The sequence below is a fragment of the Typha latifolia genome, chromosome 3 (genome assembly GCF_019914945.1).
Source record: "Typha latifolia isolate L0001 chromosome 3, TyphaL0001v2, whole genome shotgun sequence".
Classification (NCBI taxonomy): Eukaryota; Viridiplantae; Streptophyta; class Magnoliopsida; order Poales; family Typhaceae; genus Typha; species Typha latifolia.
The window spans coordinates 3,299,232-3,323,094 of record NC_133088.1 but is presented as its reverse complement, the minus strand read 5'-3'; the positions used below and the strand labels follow the sequence as shown (position 1 = coordinate 3,323,094).

General features: G+C 36.4%; 3 protein-coding genes across 10 annotated transcripts; all 3 read right to left on the bottom strand.

The window, feature by feature from the left end:
• Positions 1-659: 659 nt before the first annotated feature.
• Positions 660-7,970, bottom strand: LOC140784964 (transcription factor PHYTOCHROME INTERACTING FACTOR-LIKE 13-like). 7 transcript variants are annotated; one of them, XR_012108348.1, is made up of 11 exons: positions 7,608-7,684; positions 6,870-6,947; positions 6,612-6,695; positions 5,632-6,496; positions 5,401-5,499; positions 5,252-5,317; positions 4,876-4,941; positions 4,485-4,784; positions 4,279-4,405; positions 3,661-3,857; positions 660-962 (listed from the first exon to the last, which is right to left on the bottom strand). XR_012108348.1 is itself a non-coding variant. In XM_073132612.1 (10 exons), the coding sequence occupies exons 3-10, from the start codon at positions 6,635-6,637 to the stop codon at positions 3,853-3,855; spliced, it is 1,554 nt and encodes a 517-aa protein (XP_072988713.1). In that variant the 5' UTR covers positions 6,638-6,695; positions 6,870-6,947; positions 7,608-7,684; the 3' UTR covers positions 3,403-3,852. The 7 variants fall into 7 exon arrangements, 5 of the variants coding, with proteins under 5 accessions (XP_072988713.1, XP_072988716.1, XP_072988715.1 ...); XR_012108349.1 differs by lacking the exon at positions 6,870-6,947 and having other exon boundaries at positions 7,608-7,970; XM_073132612.1 differs by lacking the exon at positions 660-962 and having other exon boundaries at positions 3,403-3,857.
• A 2,366-nt stretch (positions 7,971-10,336) lies between these two features.
• LOC140785259 (uncharacterized oxidoreductase At1g06690, chloroplastic) lies at positions 10,337-14,548 on the bottom strand. Its single transcript, XM_073133061.1, has 10 exons — positions 13,967-14,548; positions 13,012-13,103; positions 12,864-12,901; positions 12,565-12,726; positions 12,453-12,475; positions 12,262-12,333; positions 11,979-12,146; positions 11,183-11,265; positions 11,046-11,108; positions 10,337-10,638 (listed from the first exon to the last, which is right to left on the bottom strand). Exons 1-10 carry the CDS (start codon positions 14,178-14,180, stop codon positions 10,453-10,455), a joined length of 1,101 nt encoding a protein of 366 aa, XP_072989162.1. The 5' UTR covers positions 14,181-14,548; the 3' UTR covers positions 10,337-10,452.
• Positions 14,549-18,321: 3,773 nt separating this feature from the next.
• Positions 18,322-22,690, bottom strand: LOC140785291 (reticulon-like protein B8). 2 transcript variants are annotated; one of them, XM_073133110.1, is made up of 6 exons: positions 22,417-22,690; positions 20,258-20,447; positions 19,992-20,172; positions 19,781-19,919; positions 19,114-19,183; positions 18,322-18,664 (listed from the first exon to the last, which is right to left on the bottom strand). In XM_073133110.1, exons 2-6 carry the CDS (start codon positions 20,439-20,441, stop codon positions 18,501-18,503), a joined length of 738 nt encoding a protein of 245 aa, XP_072989211.1. In that variant the 5' UTR covers positions 20,442-20,447; positions 22,417-22,690; the 3' UTR covers positions 18,322-18,500. The 2 variants fall into 2 exon arrangements, with proteins under 2 accessions (XP_072989211.1, XP_072989212.1); XM_073133111.1 differs by lacking the exon at positions 22,417-22,690 and adding an exon at positions 21,399-21,415.
• Between the last annotated feature and the right edge of the window lie 1,173 nt (positions 22,691-23,863).

Genomic DNA, 23,863 nt, shown 5'->3' with positions numbered 1-23,863 from the left:
GAATTAATCGCTACCTCTTCACTCAAATTTTCTAATAAAGCTTTTGGTTGGTGTAAAGTGAAAAGAAAAAAAAAGAAGATTTCTGGGATCTCGGTGTGCTTTCTTTGGTGCATTTAATTTCTCCTTCCAATATGTACTCCAAAACAAAATAGAATTAAAACATCCAAGAAGTCTAACAGAAGCAAAATCTAAACAAAACTCCCCGGATAGCTCCATTTCATCTTGGTCAGACCTCTCAGGGTCAAACACTAGCCAAATCCACAGTGTTTTCCGGGTGTCTTTCTCATGTCTTCCACCGTACAAGTCCTTGTCTATAGTTCTTCCATCTCTTTCTCAGTTTGTCCATTAAATGTAACTCTCTTACAAATATACATTGATACAAACAAAACAAGGTTAAAGGATATAAAAGGAGGGCTGAGACTGAGAGAGGCCAAGCCTTACTCGTATCCTTGCCCCACGATATTCTAATACTTCCAAGGCCTCAAATTTCATACTACCTTCTTTATATTTGTTATGCTATATTGTTACCAAATTCTTTATTTTTGTTGTGCTACCTTCACTTAAAAGAATCTCTGGTTTTATATCCTGGTATATATATATATATATAATGCACCCTCGTGAATCATGCTGTCACATCTTTCACCATGTGATGGTGGGACTCATGCAACACTGTGGAGATTATGACAAATGATGTTAGGAAAGTTGTGTCTTTGTATGTGTGTATCACTTGAAGATCATGCACATGTAGATGGTCAGATCCATCTCCAGTTACATGCTTCCTGTTTTGGATATTCAGGAACTAATATATTGTTTCTTTGTCTAATTTTGTCACATTAACTCTTATCCTGCCATTACTGCAAGTTTCACTTATTGTTTCAGTTTGTTGGTCATGCCAGCCATGGATCAGTTCTGTGATGCCAGTCAACTTTGAGGTGACAGTGTGGAGTATTTCTTCTCTGTCCCTGCAAGAGAAAGGGAGATTGGTGAATAAAGACCCTGGATTATGATCAAGTAGCTAGTTACTGCAATACTATTCTTCAAGTAAAAACTAGTGTGTTGTAAACTTAATGATACACTTGGAATACTGGAAAACCAGATACTTATCTTTATTATAGATAGAGCAAATGGTTAATAATGATCCAAGGATAAGAGGAATCCAGAAAAGAATGTGGTCCTGACACCATCTCTCTCAGTATGGATCACACTATTGGAGCTTATACTCATCCTCCTTTTGTAGATTTGAATAGAATTGGATTCAATTCCAATCTATTTGAATAAAGCTACTGCAAAGAACATATCATCTACTTGCTATGTGCTCTATAATAGCAGCATTAGATTAAGTCTATCATGCATTTGTTAAGTAAAAATACGCGGTACAGCCTAAAGTTACGCAGTTAAAAAAGAAACCACAATTGTGGCAATAAGGACAAATTTACAGGAAAAAAAAATTGATTAGATTTATCATTAGTAATCATGGTAACAAGGACATTCTGCTGCAATATCAGAGTACATAATATTCGAGTCAAATGTGGATAGTGCAATCAGATTAGAAAAGAATTTGTGGATCCAATGAGCTTGCATGAAACAACTTGTGGATAGAGTAGAAGGATAAGAAAGATATGATCCATGAGCTGTGGCCATGTTACCAATGGGGCCTATCACTGGCATCAGTCTATTTTAGGCTTTCAACATCAAAGGATAGAAAGAAGAACAAAGCACGAAGGGGGAAGAAGAGCTGTCTACAGCCCCACGTATCATGGAGGCTTCTGCTTCAGCACTCCATACTTGGATTCTCCCCGGGTCCTACACAAAATACTATCAGTCTATCTCAACCACACAAGCTTGGCCCTACTAGATTTCACATCAGCAACATGCTGCATTACTGAGGCTTGCCACTGGAGCAGCCGAGCAAATTTCTGATTGGATTCATCACATGGAGATTGTATCTTTCTATAAAAAGGAAAGTGATGGGGTTGGTCTTGGGTGGAAATGTGGGATTTCAGCAATATAAGATCTATGGACTGTTTATAAATAGTCAAATACAAGCATGCATGAACACAACATGTCCAAGTTCAGAAATAATATGTACTTCCTTTTTTTTCTTCTTCTCCCTCTGCCGACTGTCACTCAACAGCAGACACTCAAAAGCTCTTAAAAGATAGAAAAAGATCTGAGTATGTTACAGATCAAAGGTAATGCCTGGAGATAACTTATAACATTCTTAAATGGGAACGAAAGATATAAAATTATTCAGGAGAAAACAACCAAAGAAATAAACCTTAATACCATTATAGTCAGCCATTTTTTGCACTCCTTGGAAGCTTGGAAAAGATTAATAAGTTCAATTAATGACCTCTAAGGTTCAAATAAAAGGATAACATGGATTAATGAAGAAACAGACATGGAATACTTCCTAGCATATGCAGTTATAGATAGATGGCTGTGATGCCTGTCTCCAGAAAGGATCACTGGTTTGGCAGAAAAAGTTCATATGTTACCTGAGACATGTCATAAGATTCCAATACCATCAAAGCAGACTGTAGATTATCATGCACTTCAATCTCACTGCAAACACATTTTTCACCATTTGGATTGCGTTGCCATAATATAAAAGTTGGCCTAATAGGTACACTATCCTCATACCTTAATAACAGGTCGTCATATTATCCTTAAAAAGGTTTTGACAGTTGAATAGATAAACCAGAAAGATAAGGATATTTTGAGATCTGCTGTTGAATTGCATATTGAGATTTCCATAAAAGCATGGAGCCTGTTAAGATTTTTGTCCAAAATATGTGTGTTTGCAAAGCTTTATACAATATGTCAGAACTATCTTAAATTCACAAGTTTAGTAACTATTGGATCATGTCCAATTGTAAAAACTGTTCTATTTTCCTATTCTAAACACTTAGTTTAATAGGGAAATTTTTTTTTGGCATTCCCACAAAAAACCAGTATCCATCTACATGAGGTAATGTTAGATTGGTAGGACCAGAAATTATCATCATTATGTGAAAGTGAAAATCTTCCATCAAATACCACATCTCTAAGGACATAATGTCATATGCACATGTGTGGGCTCTTCTTACTAATCGACACTAAGCCAAATGGCACCAACCTACTGTTCCAGTATGATTATCCAACTACCTCTACTTACTCCTCTTGCCACACGGCGTGTTAAATTCAATTTACATGACAAAGCTATCACAGTTTGGGAATGTGTTAAGATAGGTGAGAAATTTTTTTTCTGGAGAAGATTAATGCCATGGGTCCATTGGAATGTCGTTGATGATTTAAGATTTCTTACGCCTCTAGAATGAAAATTGCAAATCTAGTCTAACTAGTTCGCCATATAAACAAACAAGATCTTTACAGGCCTACTCATGACAGACAGAGCTTAACTTGAAGTAGAATAACTTGTGAACAAGTATAATGGGATATAACGGGGAAAGAGAAGAGTGTTCATACAATGAATAGAATACTACCAGAGAGACAATATTTTCCAATTGGTTAACTTCGCCGGTGACCAAATAGAAGTTAACATTTATGAGATTTGTTATTGCTATTGCAAAGAATTTCCTACATCTTTATTAGCTGCAGTTTTCGATCGTAATTCATTAGCTGCAGTTTTCGAGCTCACAAAATATAATCACTGTTTACCATTTCCTTGGGCTGTATGAGATGATGCTGGGCTTGTAATCACAATTAGATATTAATGCAGCCATTAAGACAGGAAGGAGACATGGAGCTCTTCTTCTGAACATATTCTGATAGGATGAAGTTGCACCAGCAGCGGAAGAACATTGTTCGACATCACCCGAGAAGTACCACCCATATCTGAATCAATTTGCACTAACCTGTCCATATCCAGAAAAAAGATGTTTGAAACAAAGCTTTTAAATTTAATCTGTTTGCTTGGCTGATTCATACATATCCATACAAAAGTATAATAGAGATAAATTGGAAAAAGTATGATGGTGACATGAACTGATAGAATGGACATTGTGATTATGAAGAAAAAAATGACATCAAAGACTTTAAATAGTTGACATATTCAAGCACCAATTTAAGTCTATTTCTCTTAAACATCTTAATTACTTTTCCCGTTAATGGATATATGGGGCGTCAGCGCTCCTACGTTATGCAGTGGAAATTATCATATCTACAATGGAGTAAAAGTGACAAATGCTCTCTTACACTAAAGTAGGTTTCATTTGTCTCAGTAAAAATAAAAAAATAAAAAAAATCATAGTACAATTCATAACCTATGGCACTTACCGGTTCTATTGTTTTGGATACTTTCGGAAGGAAATGCTCCAGCAGCAGGGGGGAGACTGCAGTTTGGTGCTACTGATGTCTGATTCTGCGGCACCATTTGAGTTCCATATGTATAGAAGTTCATTGCCTGCATAGAGTTGTGCCAAAATCTTTCAGCAACCAGGGAAAAGAGGAAGCATATAACAATGCTATAAAAGATGTTGAACCTGAGACGGTAGCTGCATGTGATTGAGACCAAGGTAGTGAGCATATGATTCGGGAATATTAACATTGTGCATCAGAGCTGGAAAACTTGCTGGATTAAAGTGTGGTGATGGGCACAATGGTGCTTGGTTTGCAATAGAAGTTGAAGCCATAGTTTGATTGACCAATGGAACTCTTGGCAGTTGAACTGGACTATGTACTGAAGCCATAGAAGCAGGACTCATCCGCATGCCCATGCGTGACATGTACTGATGGACACCAGGAAACATCATTGGTGCCATGCCACTACCCATCCACATTATCTGAGACACCCAGAGTGAGGACAGCTCAATATCGACCATCTGATACATAACCATGGTTTTCATATAACAAAGATGGAAAATTATTTATAACCTGAACTTGTAGTTGAAGTGTCTTCAAGTACTCAATTGCCTCATCTAACATCGACGCCTTGTCAGTCTGAAATAAAAAATTGCCATTTAATCAGCATGGATGTGAATCAAACAGAGATGATATCGATAATTGCAAGAAGAACTGATATACAGAGAAGTTGATGTAAACTTGTGTTTCATATAATCTTGCGCTAGTAATTAGACTATGAACATATTTGATGCTCTCATAAAATGGGAAGAAACTAAGATATTATAAAAAAATGTGAAGCTTTCGTATAACAGTAAAAAGGAGAACTTATGAAACAATGGTAATAAGACTTCATAACAAGAATCACATACTGTAAAATAATCTCCATCCATCTTTAAGATATTCTAACCTTGTTGCAATGAGGTATAAGGTCTTGCAGTGCTTTCATCTTCTCGTTAATTCTGTCCCTTCTTCTCTATATTGAAAAAGAGTTATAGCAAGAAAATGAGGTACAACTCATGATGCTCACAAAAAGAAAGCATTATCATCAATTCTCACCCTCTCTGAGAGGTTATGGACTTCGGCCGCACGGCTTCTGCGAGCAGAAGCAGATCGTTGAGGTGGCTTCTTCGCATCGACAGACTCATACTCAGCTTCCTGCATGTTTTACAAATTCCATGCAGTTAATTTCTTTTTCATGAAGTCACTAATTTTGAAAAATGTGCCATACCTCTCATCCTTAAATCCTTTAATTTGACAAATTAAATTAACATATAGTGAGAATGGTACCTCACTCTGGCTTTCAGATTCTTCTGTATCTCTTCCTTTTCTTTTGTTGCTCTGAGTGTTTGTGCTCTGCTGTCCTGTTCTTCCAAAACTACAACCAGACCCACCTGATGAAGTAACAGTAGCTTCATGAGTTACTCTATGTTCCTTTCCAGAGGGCAACTTAGGCTGGAGATCCTCTTTCAACTTTGTTCCAACAACACCTGTTCCATCACTGCTCGTATTGCTTGGACCGGCCTGTATCTGAACTTGGTTGCTTCCACAAATACTCGAAACAACTGTCATTGTTGAAGACTCTCCTACTCCTACCTGGATTTTATTTGCCAATCTTTTCTCCTCTAACTTCTTATTAGAGGATCCCAAATGAGCCCTTTCTGGCCTTGAGAACTGAGGAAAATTAATAAAACAATTATTCTGTAAAGTTGGAGGATCTTGGATAGAACCAATAGCGTGTGACTTAGGAGGAGGCATCACTTTTTCTTGGAATAAATTTGACTGCTGCGAAGCAGAGGGAGAGACACCTTCAATGGTTTTACCGAATTTTGAACATCTGTCATCTTGTACTGGGACATCCTTCATCATCTTATCAGTCCCAGCGGCTTCCACAGCTGGCATTTCAAAGAAGAACTCGGAGAAGATATCCTTTTCTAATGAATCATCAAATGGGTACTGGAACCATGACACAGTCTCATCTTCTTGCGTCAAGTCTCTTGTATTCCCTTGAGTCACTCCTGATTTTAGTACTACTGACTCAGGTTTCTGAGCTTGTCTGAAGTCGTTAATCGCAGACAGGGATTTCCGATGAGTCTGGCTTTGCATAACGACATGCCCGTCGCGCCATAAAAGTTCTATAAGCTCACTCTCGGGTCTGTGAGATTGAGACATGAAAGACTTAGATGTCTATACAAATGATAAAAACAATACCATCCTTAATTTTCCTGGAATTTTCAGATATGAGCAAGAAGAGAAGCAAGCAGACTGACCCAATAGTTTTCTTTTGATTTGACATGGCTAGAAGATCCCTAAAAGATGGTTTCCTGCTCTGTCATCAACCTCTTCCACATAAGCTGAAACCACAATATGAAACAAATAATTAAAGTCTTGAAGATCAAGAACATAAAATAGGCACTAGAATTATATTTTACATTCATAAAGAAAGAGGGCAACAGGAAGCAAACATGTACAAGGAATTATAGCTAGATCTTATGGTTCAATATCTAAGCAGAATTTTTTCAGCGTACCTTTGGATAAACTAAAAAATCTTGATATCTTGGCTGCCTAAGGAAAAGGGGAAGACATCACATGGAAGTGACAAGAGTCTAGAAGACAAAGAGAAGAACAATTCAATCAAAAAAAAATTTTAATTTTTTTTTTGAAGCACATATAGGTTGTTATGTAAGAATTTATAGTTTCCAGCCTCTCATCTCGAGTGTATCTAATATATTAAGCTACACAAGCTAGAGAAAATAACTTAGAACCAGAAACGCAACAACTTTGAGCAACTTGGAAGCCAAAACATTTTTAAGTTCCAACAAAAGAATAAATGGCCAGGGAACAAGAAAATCACTAAATAAGCCGCAAACCGATACCAAAAATCATACAATAAGAGGGGAAAAGACCCAAGATTTTCTCCTTTCCTACTATGCGAAAATATAGATGCCAATTAAGACAAAACTATAAATTTCTCAACGAAAACAAAGATAGAATCAAAGAGACGAAGAACCCATTCTGTAGAATGAACGACAAGTAAAAAGAAAATTACGGCCCATTAAAATATAAAACAAAAGAATTCAGCAAAACGGTGCCAAGTTCCAAAATCTCCGCACAAAAAGGAGAACAACTTCATGAGCTCCAGAAGACATGGACAAAAGAAGCAGATAGTTACTTTGCAATCACCGAGCGTGGAACGATTCTGAAAACTCCAACCTTATCACGGAATTATAAGGACTAAAGACGAGGCAATAGCAAAGGAAATCTACCTGTCCTCAATCACCAAGAGCTTTTCACTTGCGTTGTATCTTCTCTTTCGACTCTGTTCCGCGAATAAGAGTCGGCCATTAAAAATAGAGGGAAATTTTATCAAAAACGCCCTAAAATTTATCCTTTATTATCATTCACGCCTCCTATTATATAAATATTTATCATTCTCCCCATCCATTTTACTTCTGAGTAAATTTTACCCCCAACATCAAGTTTACTAAAAATTATTAAGGTCGAATGATAAATATATATGTAATAGAACCCGAATATTATAATAAACTCAAAACGCTGGCTCTTTTTTTGGTAAATTTCTCTATCTCTCTCTCTCTCTCTCTCTCTATCTCTCCCTCACACTCAGAGTCAGAGATCAACTTGTGGAGAAGAAGACAAGACAAAGGCAAAGGCTGTGGGTTTGCTAGATTTGACGCCCACTGTGGTGGCTAACAAAACCACTGTTGGATTCGGATTGGGGTGGAGGGGTGAGGAGAGGACAACGACATCATCACCGTATAAATCTCGGCATACCATTTATGTGGCATAAATTTATATGCATGGGCCCCGTTGTAATTATCATTCTTAGAGAGGATTGAGAAAGATTGCATCAAAATGTTAATAAGAAACAAGTAGATGTTGTTCCTTGGAATCAGAATGGCCTGCTTGGCAGCATCAATCCTAATTCCAGGTTCTCTTATGTTCATTCCTTAGAATATTGGACTTCCAAACTCCAAATAAACATGCTATGCTTCTTCTTCTTCTTCTTTTTCCTTTTCTTTTAAATTTTTTATGGTTTTTGTGCTTAGTAATACAATTGAAATGAAGCTTTAATAGCGTGTTGATCCCTGTATATATATATATATATATAATTTTTTTTAGGAGGGTGTGAATAAGTCAAAAAAAAAAAATCCGAATAGTGTATGTAGTAAAAAATATTTTTCAGAGAGTATTATCCCTAATAAAAGAAATACAGGGATCAAATTTAAAAAATAGCGTAAACTACAATATTTCGATCTGGCAGGGTGCTAACTAAGAAATTCCTTTTTTTTATAATAATTAAACTCTCTCTCTCTCTCTCTCTCTCTCTCTCTCTCTCTCTCTCTCTCTCTCTCTCTTCTCTCTCTCTCTCTTCTTGAATCTTGATAAGGTCTTAATTATTCTAGAGATACGATACACAGTCATAACCATGGTCTATATCGTCTAATTATGTTTTGATGAACGTAAGCTCATATAGCTAGAGTTATAGCCACGGATAGAGGAGGCTCACATTATGGGCATTTATGCTGTTCATTGGATTGATCCAATAAATTTCAACAATCAAAAGGGACCTTTTTTTTTAATATATATAAAAAAATTCTTTTACATGGGCAAGCTGCATAGTTTTGATGCCAACAGCAAGACTTTATAAGGAAGAGGCTGGTGGTTGAGAGTTTTTAAAGTGTTGAGATTGACATCTGACATAACTCTATTCAACTATTTTAACCTATTCGAGTTACAAAGCAAGTCAAACTAGTTAAATAAAAGGAAAAAAAAAACTATTGTTAAAAAGTCACTTATATATATATATATATATAAGCCTTTAATTTTAATATAAAAGATTAAAATACTCCTTTTTATTTTATAATAACAGATTTGAATTTCTCTTTTTCTTATAAATCCTTTTGTTTGTTGTGTTCTTCTTGTATCTTAATCATTCTCACTTTTAATATCTAATAATTTTAAAAGTAAGAAATATCTTCATTGTTAGTTTTAGGCGACACTGTTATAATCTTAAATAACTTCATAGTTTAGGGTTGATTACAGTTTGACATCTATATTATCATTCTTTTTCAAATACTTTTTCTAAACTATTATTTTGTAACACAAATCCTCTAAACTATAGAAAATATCTTAAACACTCGTTATGTTAGATTTTTATTACCTTTTTCTATCTATAAGTTAGTCACGCGTAAGTCACATGAGTAGATTTATGCTATATTTACTCTTATAGTTTGAAATGAAGAAAAAAGAAATTTTAATTTTTTTAAAATAGCCTTACCTTCTTATGGGAGTATTTTTAATTTTTTTAGATTTTTAATAGTTCAAAGGGTCTATGTATTATAAAAAAAATTAGGGGTCTAATTGTAATTATATCTACAATTTACTTTATAAAAAAATTCATAGTTTACAACCTATGTCACAATTTCAAATCCACCTCTAAATAAATTTATTGTCGTCCGCAAATTATTTAAGTGTTAAAGGAGCAGCTCAGTAGCACTGATGGAACTTAAATTTAATAGCTACGACCGTTAGCAGTCTAAATGGCCCTTGAATGATAAAAAAGAATAAAAAAGAAAAAACTTTCCATCGACTTACTGTAGAGTAACGTGAAGATTAAGATTCATCATTAAAAATAAATAAAAAACGTGAAGATTAAGAGGTAGATAAACTTAACCGGATCTGGAGAGTTCGGGAACTAGCTGGGCCAGGATAGTTATTCTGGATTAGCCCACGACAAATAGCTGTTCTATTCCCGATCACCTTAGATGGAGTGTGGTTCAACCTTGAGAGCGACAATTCTTCTCCTCTTATCCCTTATCAGAGGATCCTATTCTTCATTTGGAAATAAAGTCCAAAGTACGTCCTATTCATTCGATCTAGTTATTCACTTCTTATCCACAGTGATCCAAAAATTTATTCTCGGAATATGTCCACTGGAAGCTGGAATAGCACCTGTGGCTTTTGAAGACCACTATTCTTGAACAAACAAATTTGATGCTCGCTGTATATTTTTACTTGTACAAATTTGTTTAGAACAGCAACATCCCCAGTTGGATTATAAGTATATTTTCTTCGTGTATGATCGCGGAACTATAGTTTTTCAACTGGGAATCCGATCACCGGTTTTAGTTCTGAAGCTAGCGAACGGAGCTCCTCGATCTCTTGATCTGTGAGCCTCCATCCAAGAGCACCAGCAAACTCTGTGGCTTGTTCTGCATTTTTAGCTCCAGGGATGGGCACAACATTCTCTTGACATATCAACCAGTTCAAAACCACCTGCGAGAGAGGCACGTTCATTAGCCCACTTTCTTTGGTTGGTGACAAACTGGTCTCAATGTTAATTCACGAGCTACTTTAAAAGCATAAGCGGTTAGGTAATGGACAAATCTCACAATGACTTTGTCTTATGAAGTTAAACGAAAGCATATCTTGATGTGACTTTGAACTTTTTGAATGATATGAGGTTACAGTGTTAGCAGTACTATAATTTTGGCAGAATTATGGACGCAAAGAACAGGCTACACGACAAGGCAGCAGGTTCTAAGGAATACCTTCTTCTAGGAGTCTATCAAATATTCAAGCCCCATACAGGTATACAGTTCATCTTGTGCTATATTGCTCTTAATTCGGATGCAACTCAAAGTAAGACACTAAAATGCAGTTGTGAGACAAGTGAAAAGAACCTGAGTTTTGGTTTTCCCATAATTCTGTCCGATTTCTTCAATTCTTTTCAGCAGAGGTTGTAGCTGTACAGAATAAAAAGTTCTTTGGCACAAGGCTGTGAAATTGCATGAAGAAGTACAGTAGTATAGGAAGCTACCTTTGTGAGAACCTCAGGAGTATATATACGACCACGAGGACCAGTCGGTGGATTTTCTGGAGTATACTTTCCTGTTAGAACACCTGAAAAAAAATTCACAGAGCCAACATATTCAGGTTCAAGGAACTTAATGCTTATGTTACAGTAGTAAATAGTAGTTGTGAAGTTGGAATATTAAGCGTCATCTCAGTTCTACATCAACATGGATGCAAATCTAGCCAGCAATTCATATGATAATTTTTCCTTCATAAAATACATGATCTTAATGAGTGGTAAAGAGTTTAAGCTTTTGTGAATGAATTAGAACAACCATTGTAGATAACGAAGATGTTAAGAATGACAGCCCACTGGACAAGGCTACCTCCATTGCAGGGTCTGGAAATTACCATGTGCCTTTTATATTAGCTTCTAACAACCAGTTGTACATGCGAAATTTCTATATTCCAGCATCACTACTATATTTTAACATGCAAGAGTAATAATAGTGCCTAAGATGAATACTGAGAGGTCCTCAAACACATTAGTTCATCTATGCATAAGGACATGCCAAAGAAGGGAAGACATTGTTCTACAGCTCTACTAATAGATTTTTAGCCTGAAGTAAAAGAAATGTTTAAAGAACTGTCTTTGAATGTAGCATACTTGTTTCAGGCATTAGCAAGAAAATTTCCTATTGAATTTTAGGAGCTAGGAATTGGATGTTGTCTTCTGAAATAGAAAGCATCAATGGAGTTATTGGTTTTTTGAAATATCACAGCAACCAATCAGGAATTCCATATGAAGGTAGGATATCTGCCTTGAGCAATAGGGGAGTAGGCAATCAAAGTGATTCCTAATTCATCACAAGCAGACTTCACACCATTCTCCTCGGGAACTCTGTATATGAGACTATAATTTACTTGGTTTGAAGCTAGTGGAATTCCCCGCTTCTTCAGTCGTTCATAAGCTTCTCGGAGGCGCTTTTCTGGTGGAATAAAGAATAACATCAGATAATAAGGTTTCACATAAAAATAAAGTTTGTTCAAATAAAAGTAATCAATTATCATTGACTGATCGACAAGTTCAGTTGAGAAAATAACCGCTGTAGTTTGAGACTCCAACAGCTTTTACAAGTCCTTGCTCAACAGCATCTCCAAGGCCATCGAGGTATCCTGATAAGGTTTCGAAAATATTATGTCTTCAACTCTACTCTACTAAATAGAAGACGTCAGTAAGTTACAACAAATCATAATGCTTCGACATGCTTTCATGGATGGCTAGTATCAATCACCTTCATTTCCCCAAATCCCTGGCCTGTAAATCACCAAAACAAGAAGATTACTTACTTGAAAACAAAGGTGAGTTTCAAGTACTAATAGGAGGAACCGGACTAACAACCAGACCAATGAAGCTGGTAGAGGTCAACTGAGGAGAGACCAAGACGAGTGAGTGAATCTTTGAGAGCAGAGAGAACACTCCCCCGGCCAAGCCTCCAAGGAAGAGCTGCAAACTTTGTTGCAACAGCTACCTCAACTGAATCTTGTTCTTGCCTTTCCTTAATGAATCTGTTACAATGCATTGATGCCAACCGACATTATTTCCAAATCGGAAGACAGAAAGAAAGTAAAATATGCCAAAGTGGGACTCATTTTGCATTCAAGTAATTGGAAACAAGCAGGAAATAATATTTCAACTTAGGTACCTCCCAAGCAAACTTTCAGAACTAACTGCCCCCATGACCTGCAAATAGGAATACCAAAACATGTTAGTGCTCTGATTTCTGTTACGTTTTTATCAAGTCATCAAATTAGAAGTGGAATAGAGAAGGAGTATAATATTAGTCGTCATACCCCTGAGCCATAAACTTCTGCCGTATCAAACCAGGTGATGCCACTATCAATGCTCGCATTGAAAGCTCCTTTGGCTGCCTTCAGCTTCCTATCTGGTAAGGAAAAAAGGGTGGTTGAAACAAAGACCTTCTATATGTACCAATTACAAGATAAACTAAAATTATGTGAAACCTCATAACAACTATGGATTTAGAGATAAATTTCATTGTAATAAACTGAGGAAAGCAGCAGAAAAGGTCAAAAGAAAGGCCTTCTTTATCTTCAATGAGGTAGTGGGTTAAATATCTACGGACGCATATACAATGGCCATAAATATAGAAGTTTTCAGCACTGCTCGGCCAAAAATACATCATTTGTATGCATCACAATTAAAATTTCAGAATGCAATGATGAAAGCTATTGTAGAATGCATGTTCAGCAAGAAAACAGGACTCATGAAACCCACAAGGATAGCCATATATAGGGATAAAATTGGTTGTCCGCCAACACGAATTTAGCTAGACATGGATACACATTTCTGCAAGTTTCTTGGGCCCAGATCCCCATGCATATGCCACTACTAAATATTCATCAAATCAGAATAACGCCTATGGATTTGATCATTTTCATAAAGAATCATAAGTCATCTATTGGTCATACTTAGCATTTCCCTTAACTAAGTAACTACTAGGCGACCAGAAATGCAAACAAAGTATTAAGTTACCTAGACATGCTATTTCAATTGTGGCTTCAAAATAACTAAACGAAACATAAGCATTTAGCACCAGACATCTAACAGTAGCAATCTCCACGAACAAATTAATGAACAGATAAGCGAAGACCCATATTAGAAAACCCCATTTAAAATTGAAAATGAATCAGATAAGCGAAGGAAGACTAGAAAGTGCTCTTTTCCAGCTTAAAAAGTAAACAAATACCCAACTACATTTTGGAACAGAGATTGGGAAGGCATTACCGTCCCATCGGAAGTCATTCCAATAGGCGGTGTCTCCCCACGACCAAGCACCGATCCCAAGCTTCGTAAGCTTCACATCCGATCCACCAAGCTTCACCTTCTCCTCCTCCCCTCTCGAAGTCGTCGAAACACTCTCAGGAGCAACAGCTCTCGTTCTCAAAACTCTCCTGGAACTGAAGAGGGAGAAGCTTGCGCTACTAACTTGGAGAGCCATGGAACACTCGATTCGACCGTACGCTCTTCAAGATTGTAGCTTTGAACCGGTTCAAGATCCCATAAAAGATATTCAGAAGAAAAATGGAATCTTTTCTCAAGAATTGGAAGGAATTACGAGTTGGGTCCTCGTGAATCGAGGATTCTGTGGTACGGGCGTTCGAGATTAAACAAAGAATTGACCTCAGGATTTGTTTGCTGGTCCAGATTGCAGCGCGCTAACAATCTTTTTGAGCTATAGACGTGGAAGGAGGAGAGGCGGAAGAACACCTCTCCAAATTTTGGCATTTTATCTTTGATGGTACACTCCCACTCAATTTTGGGTGGACAAAGATACGACGCGTTTTTTTTTTAAAAAAAAACGAACGTAAATAACACGTTTAATCTCCTGGTAAATAAACATGGGGTTTCCGGTAGCCTTCATGATTTCTTCTAGGAAATGAGGTAAGAAAATCGTCGTCAAAAATTGAAAGTAAAAGAAAAATAATAATAATAATAATAAAGAAGAACAAAGAAGTCGGCATCGTTAAGTAAAAGAGGAGATGTCGACATCGTCAAGTTACTCCTCATAAGTCGGCATCGGTAGGGCCTCCCTCTTCGATTTCTATGAGCTTATCAACTACCATGTATATACTCTTTCGTCTGGCTCATACACTCCATAGATAAAATAAAAGATTAAACTATATTTATCCCTAAAATCACATTGCATAATCTTTTGTGAAACAGAAAAATACTAAATGCCCCTTTACATCAAAAATTTATTATGAATTATTAAAACACCTAAAACTCACTTTAGTAAAGATAAATAAAGAAGTGCAAATACACATAAATGACTCAAAGATTAAAGTTAACCAAACAGTCCCAGATAACATGAAATAATAACAACCTATATCACCTAATAACTCTTGGGTACTCAAAATCAAATATAGCCACTACTAGACAATACTAAGACCAAGACTAACATCTCTCTCCAAATTAATCCCATCAAGGCTCATCAGAAGCTGCTGCACTAGGCGTCGGAGGAGGTGTGACAACTGGAATGCCCGGGAACGGCGGCAATGGCGGCAAAAATGGTAATGGGGGTAAAGGCGTAAACGGGGGCAACGGCGGCAACGGCGTAAATGGCGGCAAAGGCGGCAACGGCGTAAATGGCGGCAAAGGCGGCAATGGCGGCAGTGGAAATATCGGTCTGGGTAACGGGAACGGGAACGGCAGCGGTGGCAATGACGGCAATGTTGGTTTAGACACGGTCGGGATAGTCCGGACGACGGTCCTATCCACGAGACGGCGAGCCGCATGACACATGCAGTTGTTGCTTGAGAGCACGAAGGCAGTGAGAATGATCATCATGGTTACGAAGTTGGTTCTGTAAGCAGCCATGATGAAGTAGGAGAGAAGGATAGGATAAGAAAAGCTAGCTTTAATTTGTGTTATAGTATATAGGGTTAGGGGTCACTAGTATTTATAAGGAGAGGAGCAAGGTAGATCGGTGTAGTTGCTTAAGATTTGCGAGAGAAGATATGATCTAAAACTAACTTTTCTTCTCTTCAGATTATGCGGTTATTATATTCAGTTTTTTTTCCTCCTAGATAAGAACGAAATCATTTCTGTTGCTAATGGTGTTATCATCTGATTCTATTGTTGTGATTTTATCTATCATCTAGTGAGATGCCTAAGTTCTGTTACATAGTGAAGAATTTGAAATATTATTTTGCATATATACTCCAAATGGATCCATAATATAAACAGAAACATATATTTCTTTTTTAATGTTTTGTATTTTTTATTAATGAGAAAAAGATTGGCTTTATTTTTATCTAGTTTAAACTACAAAAGAAACCAAAGTTATAACGCAATGATATAGAATGCGAAACGCATGTACATCATGAAAGCACTTGCATAACCTATTAATAATAGTATTTCACCAGAAACTCCAAAGATATTTATGATCTGGAACTCATAATATATGAAATATAATATATATCACAGTAAGAAGCTAGCCCAATAGATAGATACATGCATATCATGCCGCTGTTAATTACTTGGAGAGGCCACCCATCTCTCATCATCCTCCACCTCTTTATTGTAGTAATTAAATATAACAGCTCTATATCTACGTAGTAACTAAGACAACTGCCATCACGTAAACAGAAAAGTAATTACTATACCATAATCTCATGATCACATCTTAAACGATGCGATCCTGCTACACTAATTAATTACGCAGCTGGAGCTACATCATTATCATCGTCATCGTCGTCATCGTCATCACCATCGTAATAATTTCCTCGGAAGACTATATCGACATTGGCGCTGGCTATTTGCAGGCCAAGGAGAAGAGATTCCGTAGTGTTAGTATGAGCAACAACCATAGCAATGTGGAGTGAGAGAGCACAAGAGTTTTGGAGTGAGGAGTGAGGAGTGATGGTAAGAGTAGGCACTCCTTCCAATTTATACATGAGAAAGGTGAAGTTATGGGCCTATTGGGCCTTAAAAATTCCTTAATGGGCTTTAGAGATGTAGTTTTCCACAAAGGAAGAGGGTAGAGATGCCTTCACCTTTATTAAGGTGGGTGGTGGAATGTGTGGCTGCTGTTCCCATTATCATCCGACGTGGCACGTGGACCCTACTAATTGGTGTAGAGCTCATGGAGGATTGTAGCTCGTGCACGGTATCCACGTGGAGGCAGCGATTCGTACACGCTCCTTGAGGCCGGGAGTGGGTGCCACGTCAGGTTTAAGCAACAGACCAGGTTAGTCAAAGGTATCAAAGAGTCCACTTCTAAGTTCTAACAACAATGACTTGGCTATCTGGGTGGTCATTGGTCAACGTGTACTTGGGACCCACAAGTCTCTTTTGATTCTTCAACCAGGACCACAGAATCCTTATAACCTCCACCCATAGTGCAATTCATAGTACTATGTTAAATATCCAATTGATCTTAAAACTAGAATGTAAAGCTATTATATAATAATAGACTATATATATATATATATATATCAATCTATTGGTATAGCAAATAGTAAATTAGTATCAATTGTGAAACTGGGCCTCTTCCATCACATGACCAAGAGGCATTTTGGGCTGTGATGGATTAGCTAAAGAAGCCCAGAAACTAAACAGTTGCAGGACAGCAGGAGGGAAAACTGGAGGAACAAGTATGCCACCAGGCATTGGCATGATGAGAGGAACTTGTTGGTTAGTCGGCACCGGGAAGAAGGGAACCGGCAGCCATTTCCCGGAGCCGGTCGTCTCCTCATTCCACGACGGTTCGTGTGTCGGTTGCAAGCCGTAGGGCTCGAGTTCAGGCTCGAACTTAGGCTCTGGCTCATGCAAGGAAGGATTAGTATTAACAGCTGACAATTCCAGTGGCGGTAGCCGGCAGTTGCAAGAACCGACATAGGATAGGAGGAGATCAGCGAGAACAAGGAGGTAGAACTTTGGAGCCATCAGCTGGTGGTGAGAGTTCTGATGATACTGCAATGAGATCCATTTAATAGGTTGACTATATATACTAATTTACATAGCAAATAGGCAGGATGTTGGTGATTAGGAGTTAAGGATTAGATAATGCATGGGTATCTTAAATCTGCTAGCTACCAACCGATCAACTATATAAGATCTAAGTAACAAGGAATATATATATATATATATATATATATATATATATATATATATATATATATATATATATATATATATATATATATATATATATATATATATATATATATATATATTAGTAGTTTCATAAAATAAGCACTTGATCAGCTGAAAACTTAATTTCCAGCGGAGCTTGGTCACAAGTTGGCTCCATCAAGCTCGCCTCAGTTTGTTTGAATCTACTGTATAATCGATCAGTTTGTTTAGACTCCAGCTTGGTATTAGATATTGGCTCAAATTAAAATTATATTAATTCAAGCTTGATTCTAAATTTAGGCTCGACATTAATTTTAAAACAAGCTTAATAATACGTAGGGTATGAATCTTAAACCTGTCAGTTAATCCATCAGCTGTTGGGCTAGCAGAATATTTCCAGACGCGGCTGTAGGAATTTACTTCTTTTTTGTTTTATATTTCTTCTTTGATTTTCTTTTACTTCAGCTATCAATTATCAAATTTGGGAAAGAAGAAGAAAATACTTGTAGCAACAATAAGTAGGTATTCACAAATCGGTTATCATTACAAGTATAAGAAAACACACAAAATAGCTTCAGCTGTCACATCATGTCCACAGTATAAAGAATAGGGTCAAGTCTTAGCATAGACAAGACGAAGATATCATACAAGAAGATGAAATAAGCAAACAAGTAGTTCAAATCTACTCATTCTTCTTGAGAATGCCCTTGGGTATTTTGCTTAACAAGCTCTTATCCAGCTTGCTGTATTGACTCTGGATCAGCCCAATGAGATTATAGAATAACTCATCAACTTGATCCTTATATTTCTCGTAGAAAACCGGAAGAGTGTGAGCACTCATAAATCCTGCATCAGCAACTGGAGTTAAGATTTCCATCCAACAAGGAAATAATTGATGTTATTAGGGGCACTACGCAGTATGACGACAAACTTCACATACAATAGTTAAGTGCCCATTAGAACTTCACTTAAGTCAGAGTAATATTTCATCTACCATGTTTAGCGAATAAGTTGAAATAAAATTGAGATCTCATCATTCGCATCAGAAATTAGATTATCTTTCTTGCCGAGTAACATATTGATCAGGAAAGAAGTAAATCAGCGCATAGCTGGTCAAGCAGAAGAGCAGATGCACCAAGAAAAGAACTAATGCAAACATATTGTCTTCCTTCTATACATGCACAACCTTAAATCTGTTGCCCTGTTTACACATGTAAGTTAACTCATGATGAAAAGCGAAATCATGAAAATTCACTATTATAGTAAATGAAAAGACGGGGGGGTAAATCTGTTACCAATATAAAGAAGAGTCAGAAAATTGCACCAGCTCCCAATCACGGCAGCAGCCCACAAGCTTACTACAACCTGAAAGAAGTCCCAAAGTTTGTATTCAATTATAAGGTTTATTAACAAAATGAAGGCAATACTTTTAATAATGGATTTATTTAATTTTGCCTCCCTCTCCCCCACTTCTATCCTGTACATTCTTCCTCTTTTCTAATATAATTGGGTTCTGTTCTTTACTCTCAAATAGTACTGTTTCAGCTATTCACAAAGACAAACAGAACATGTGAATTTAGCAACATAAATTATTTAATGGGACAGCTTCTTACTTGAGTAGTTAAAGGCAGTTATGGATATGGGACATATCCTGTATATGAAATTAAAATTTTAGAAATAGAGGGTGGCAGCCGTAAGGACAACCTCAGCAAAGAGAAATTTCACCACATTATATTCCGTGTATGAATCATCTAGGAATTGCATTAGATGGCTCAGTATCTTCTCTAGCAAATTTATTGTAACTATTTTCTAGAATATATTTCCAATAAATAAGATAGCATACTGTACTATTGCCATAATGTCAACTTTGCCATAAAATAACATTTATATAGCACTGTAATCAATAAGGGAGCAAGGCAGGCAAAAAATGTCTTTCAGAATGAAATAAAGAATAATACATACTATTAGAAACTGTTTCAAATTTCTTCCGCATGAAACATCTTGAATTAATCCCAAAAATTGATTGATTTGGGCACCTATGGCAACAGCAATGTTTACAAATAATTCATCAGGCAATTGGAGGCGGGGTACTTCAGAAGACCTGAAATAGGACAAATCAGTAGTTATCTTTGCACATTGTTTATTCAGTATGGTAATTGACCAAATTTAATACCAGTTTAACATGCCCGAAGCATTAGACCAAACAAATTGGATAAGCATTCCAATAACAAGTATAAAACACACGAGGGTCAGAAAATGATAATTAAGCCACTCAAAGAGAACCCAGGTAGCAGTTCCACCAGTCAGAATGCTGGATGACATCTTCTTGTTCCTCCATAACAACACATCCGCAGCTGCAATAAAAAATGTAAAGAGTTGTCTAATGTGTAAAAGAAAATATAGTTAAATCAAGAAAGCAGAGGATAATAAATCACACACATTTTCCGCCACCCAAGATCTTGTGAACAGACTTCCGACGCCCAAATAGTCTATTCATCTGGGCTGAGACTGTATCTTGTTCATCGGAGGAACTAACTTCCTTCTTCTTTGGGATACTATCAGCTATCGCTTCCATTATGTTATCAAAAACTTTTTCAGCTGCATTGTCAGCATGCTCAGGCATTTTCTTCTGCCATGATAAATCATATAGACCCATCAGGCATTGCACATACTCAGCTATACACAAGTATTTTTCACTGGGATGATAAAACATATAGACAACCTCACAAAACACATGCTCAGCTATACAAAGTTAAGTTTTACAAGAAAAAAGTAGCACACACTATTCATCGGAGTAGCAGCACAAACTTTTTTCAGTGACACTCGAACGAGAAAAGGACAACTGTCTTCTTCCTGAATTACAGAAATTCCTGTGAACCAGAGCAGATATCGACAGACAAAATAACAAAATGCAGTTTATAACGTTCAAAGGAATAGAATAGAAATGGCTCCGCAAAATGCAGTTTATGATGTTCAAAGGAATAGAGCAGAAATGCCTTCGGTTCGCTGACAAAAGACTTTCTTTCGAACAAATGCAATTCCTTGCCTCTCTTCCGTCTCCGCACACACACTGACACATATGTACATGCTTAGAGACAGACAGAACAGGAGATAAATGCATGCTTCATTAAGCATATGCAAAGCTAGTCCTTTTAAGATTAGGCCAAAAATAGCCGAACATATCAACTTTTCTATAACTGGAAATTATGACAGTGGGATTACATGGACATGGACAGAAAACATTATTACATACTCCATCATTTGTGGCTCATCCTGTGAGTAAATTTCTAGGCACCAGCCATTCATCAGACAATATTCCTCTAATAATAGATTGCAACTTAATGGCACCCTTTTTTCGGTTATGTTCTTTTCTCTTCTCTAGACTCCTCGCAAATGTAGGGAGATTTTGGAGCATAGCTTAAAAAAAGGGGACACACAATACATAGATGTCCTTACTTGTGAATCTCCCAATTTACAACTTTTTGCTAAGAAACATGCTCTCACATAAGGCAGCAACCCAGAAAGAACCCGAGCTGAACACTAGGCCTTGAGGAAATCTAATCAAGCTTTTGCTACTTACTCAGACAATTGTTGCCAAGTCTGCAGTGTTTCCTGGAAAGGCCTGTAAAACAAGCTCGACTCAACTTGTTTAAAAGAAAAACAAGCCTGAACAAAGTAGTTATCCAGTCTACACCAAGATTATTTTTCTTCTTTTTTGTTGACTAACAAACCTACAATGACCAAGTTGTTCATAACTCTCCTATCCTATAACTGTATTTAGCTGTAGTAGTTGGTCTGAAACAGCAGGTAAGAGGATATCGCATCGTATATCACAAAAGAATTTTTCGAATGATGATACAACTTGTTGAACAGTACATATTCAATTCTTGAATTAACAATGTACATCAAACATTAAGAAAATAAAGAATAATGCAAAATCCTATCATCTTACATAATATATAAGATATAATTGTATGATGTTATTCTGGGACTCACTTGTAATAATGGTGTAGGACTGTTGACAGTATAGCTACCAAGAAGTGCAGGGATTATTAAAATTTAATACAGTACAGCTTCAACGAGAAATAACACAAATCTCTAATCGATGCTTAGCTACACAAAAATATCCACCACATACTCTGCCGACAGAGCTAGAATTGCATTATGATTTATGGGCCCTATGCGTAAATAATTGTCAAATAAAAAATATCTTAGCTTACCTCATTGAAATGAGAAGTAATAACTACCTACATAATGCTAAAAACACATAAAGGAACAATCTTTATAATCTATCCACTATGAAACAGCTAAAAATTCTTCAGAAATCACAAAAGCAACCGGAAAATAACTTCTATTGGAACCAAGTTATCGAATTTAGGAATCTCTTCTTTCTCAAAATTCCACAGCTGAGTTCCCAAGCAAAAGAAAAACAGTGTGACCTAGACTGAATCCAACAAGCTACAGCAGCCCAAATTCAAGATTTCGCTACACCACAAGCTCACTTTGATCCCAAATCGGGACGAGGAAAAGAGGAAAGAAACAAATAAAAAATCATCATAACCAAATCGTTCGCAGCTACTTCGACAAGAAAGACTCACCGGAGCAAGCGAGGAGGGGGGAGGAGAGAAAGGATGACTCTTGAACGATTCTAGAATATTTATTTTGATTTGGAAAACGACGGAGGGAGGGGTAGTTGGGCTTGGCCATCACAACCCACGAGGCGGACGAACGAGATGGGGTCTTTCAATTAATTGGATAACTGATTCGATGCTTGTCTTCAATTTTAAAAAATGGAAAAAAAAAGATTCGATTTAAGATTTCATTTATAAGGTTCGAAAGCATCTTATATCGAAATTTTGACAGAAAAAAATTGACTCATATGTAAATCTAATGAGATATTTGTATCTTTCTCATTAGAACCTAATTAAGATAGAATCCGAATCGAAAGTGTAATAAAATATGGCCCAAGATATTGGATCAACCCTAAATTTAAGGCCCAAGAACTAACGCTACAATATGGCCAAGCCCATTAAGATGATAGAACTAGCCCTTTAACAATTTCCAAACAATTGAAAAGAGGACATATAATTAGGGAATTGATGTCATTTTGATAAAGTTGGTTTTGCCACTAACATTTAACCCAGTAAAGCATCACGCCCAATTGTAATTATAAGTCATCACACAGAACTAGAGCAGCTTGATGCATATCATAGAATTATAACAATATCTATCTTACTTTTAAGAGCATTTATATCCTGTTTCACCTGACACATTTCGAGTATTTGACCAAACTAGAGTATTTTATATTTTTTTTATCAAAACAGGTTGCTGCTCAAATTTATTACTAAATAAGATTTATTTTATTATATCCCTAATAAAAATATTGAATTGATTGACGTTTTTTTTTCTAAGCAAAAATGCTGAACTAATTAGCATTTTATGTATATAAATTTCTTTAACTTAGTCTTTCAACCGTTGCAAAAAAAAATACATGATGATAAAATCGTTGAATTGATCATCATTTTTGTTAGGACTATAGTTAATTAAACCTTATTTGATAATAAATTTGAGCGGCAAACTATTTCGATAAAAAAAAATTTGAAATGGTCTAGTTTGGTCAGAAACTCATATTTCTTAATCAAAAATTTAGAGAAGAGAGGACTCCAATTGATCAAATTATTTTGACATTATATTTTCTATCATCTCCTAAATTTAGAGAAAGCTAGTGTGTGTATATATATATATATATATTCTCTCCGGGGAGGCGCTGTTTAGTGGAGTCAATTTCTTGATGCACAGTGATAATATGATATAATTTTTTTAATCAAAAATTAATAAATATAAATATAAAATATTATTTAAATAGTTTGATAATGTAATAAAAATAAAAAAAAAGGTTTTCATATAGAGAGGGTAGGAAAATGGTCTTTAAATATTGAAAAGAACAAATAAAACTATTAACTTCCAAATGTATCAATTCACCACCAACCAAAACTATGAAAAGTTAAGAACAGAGCTTTTGTTGAGCAAGCATCATTGCAGGGA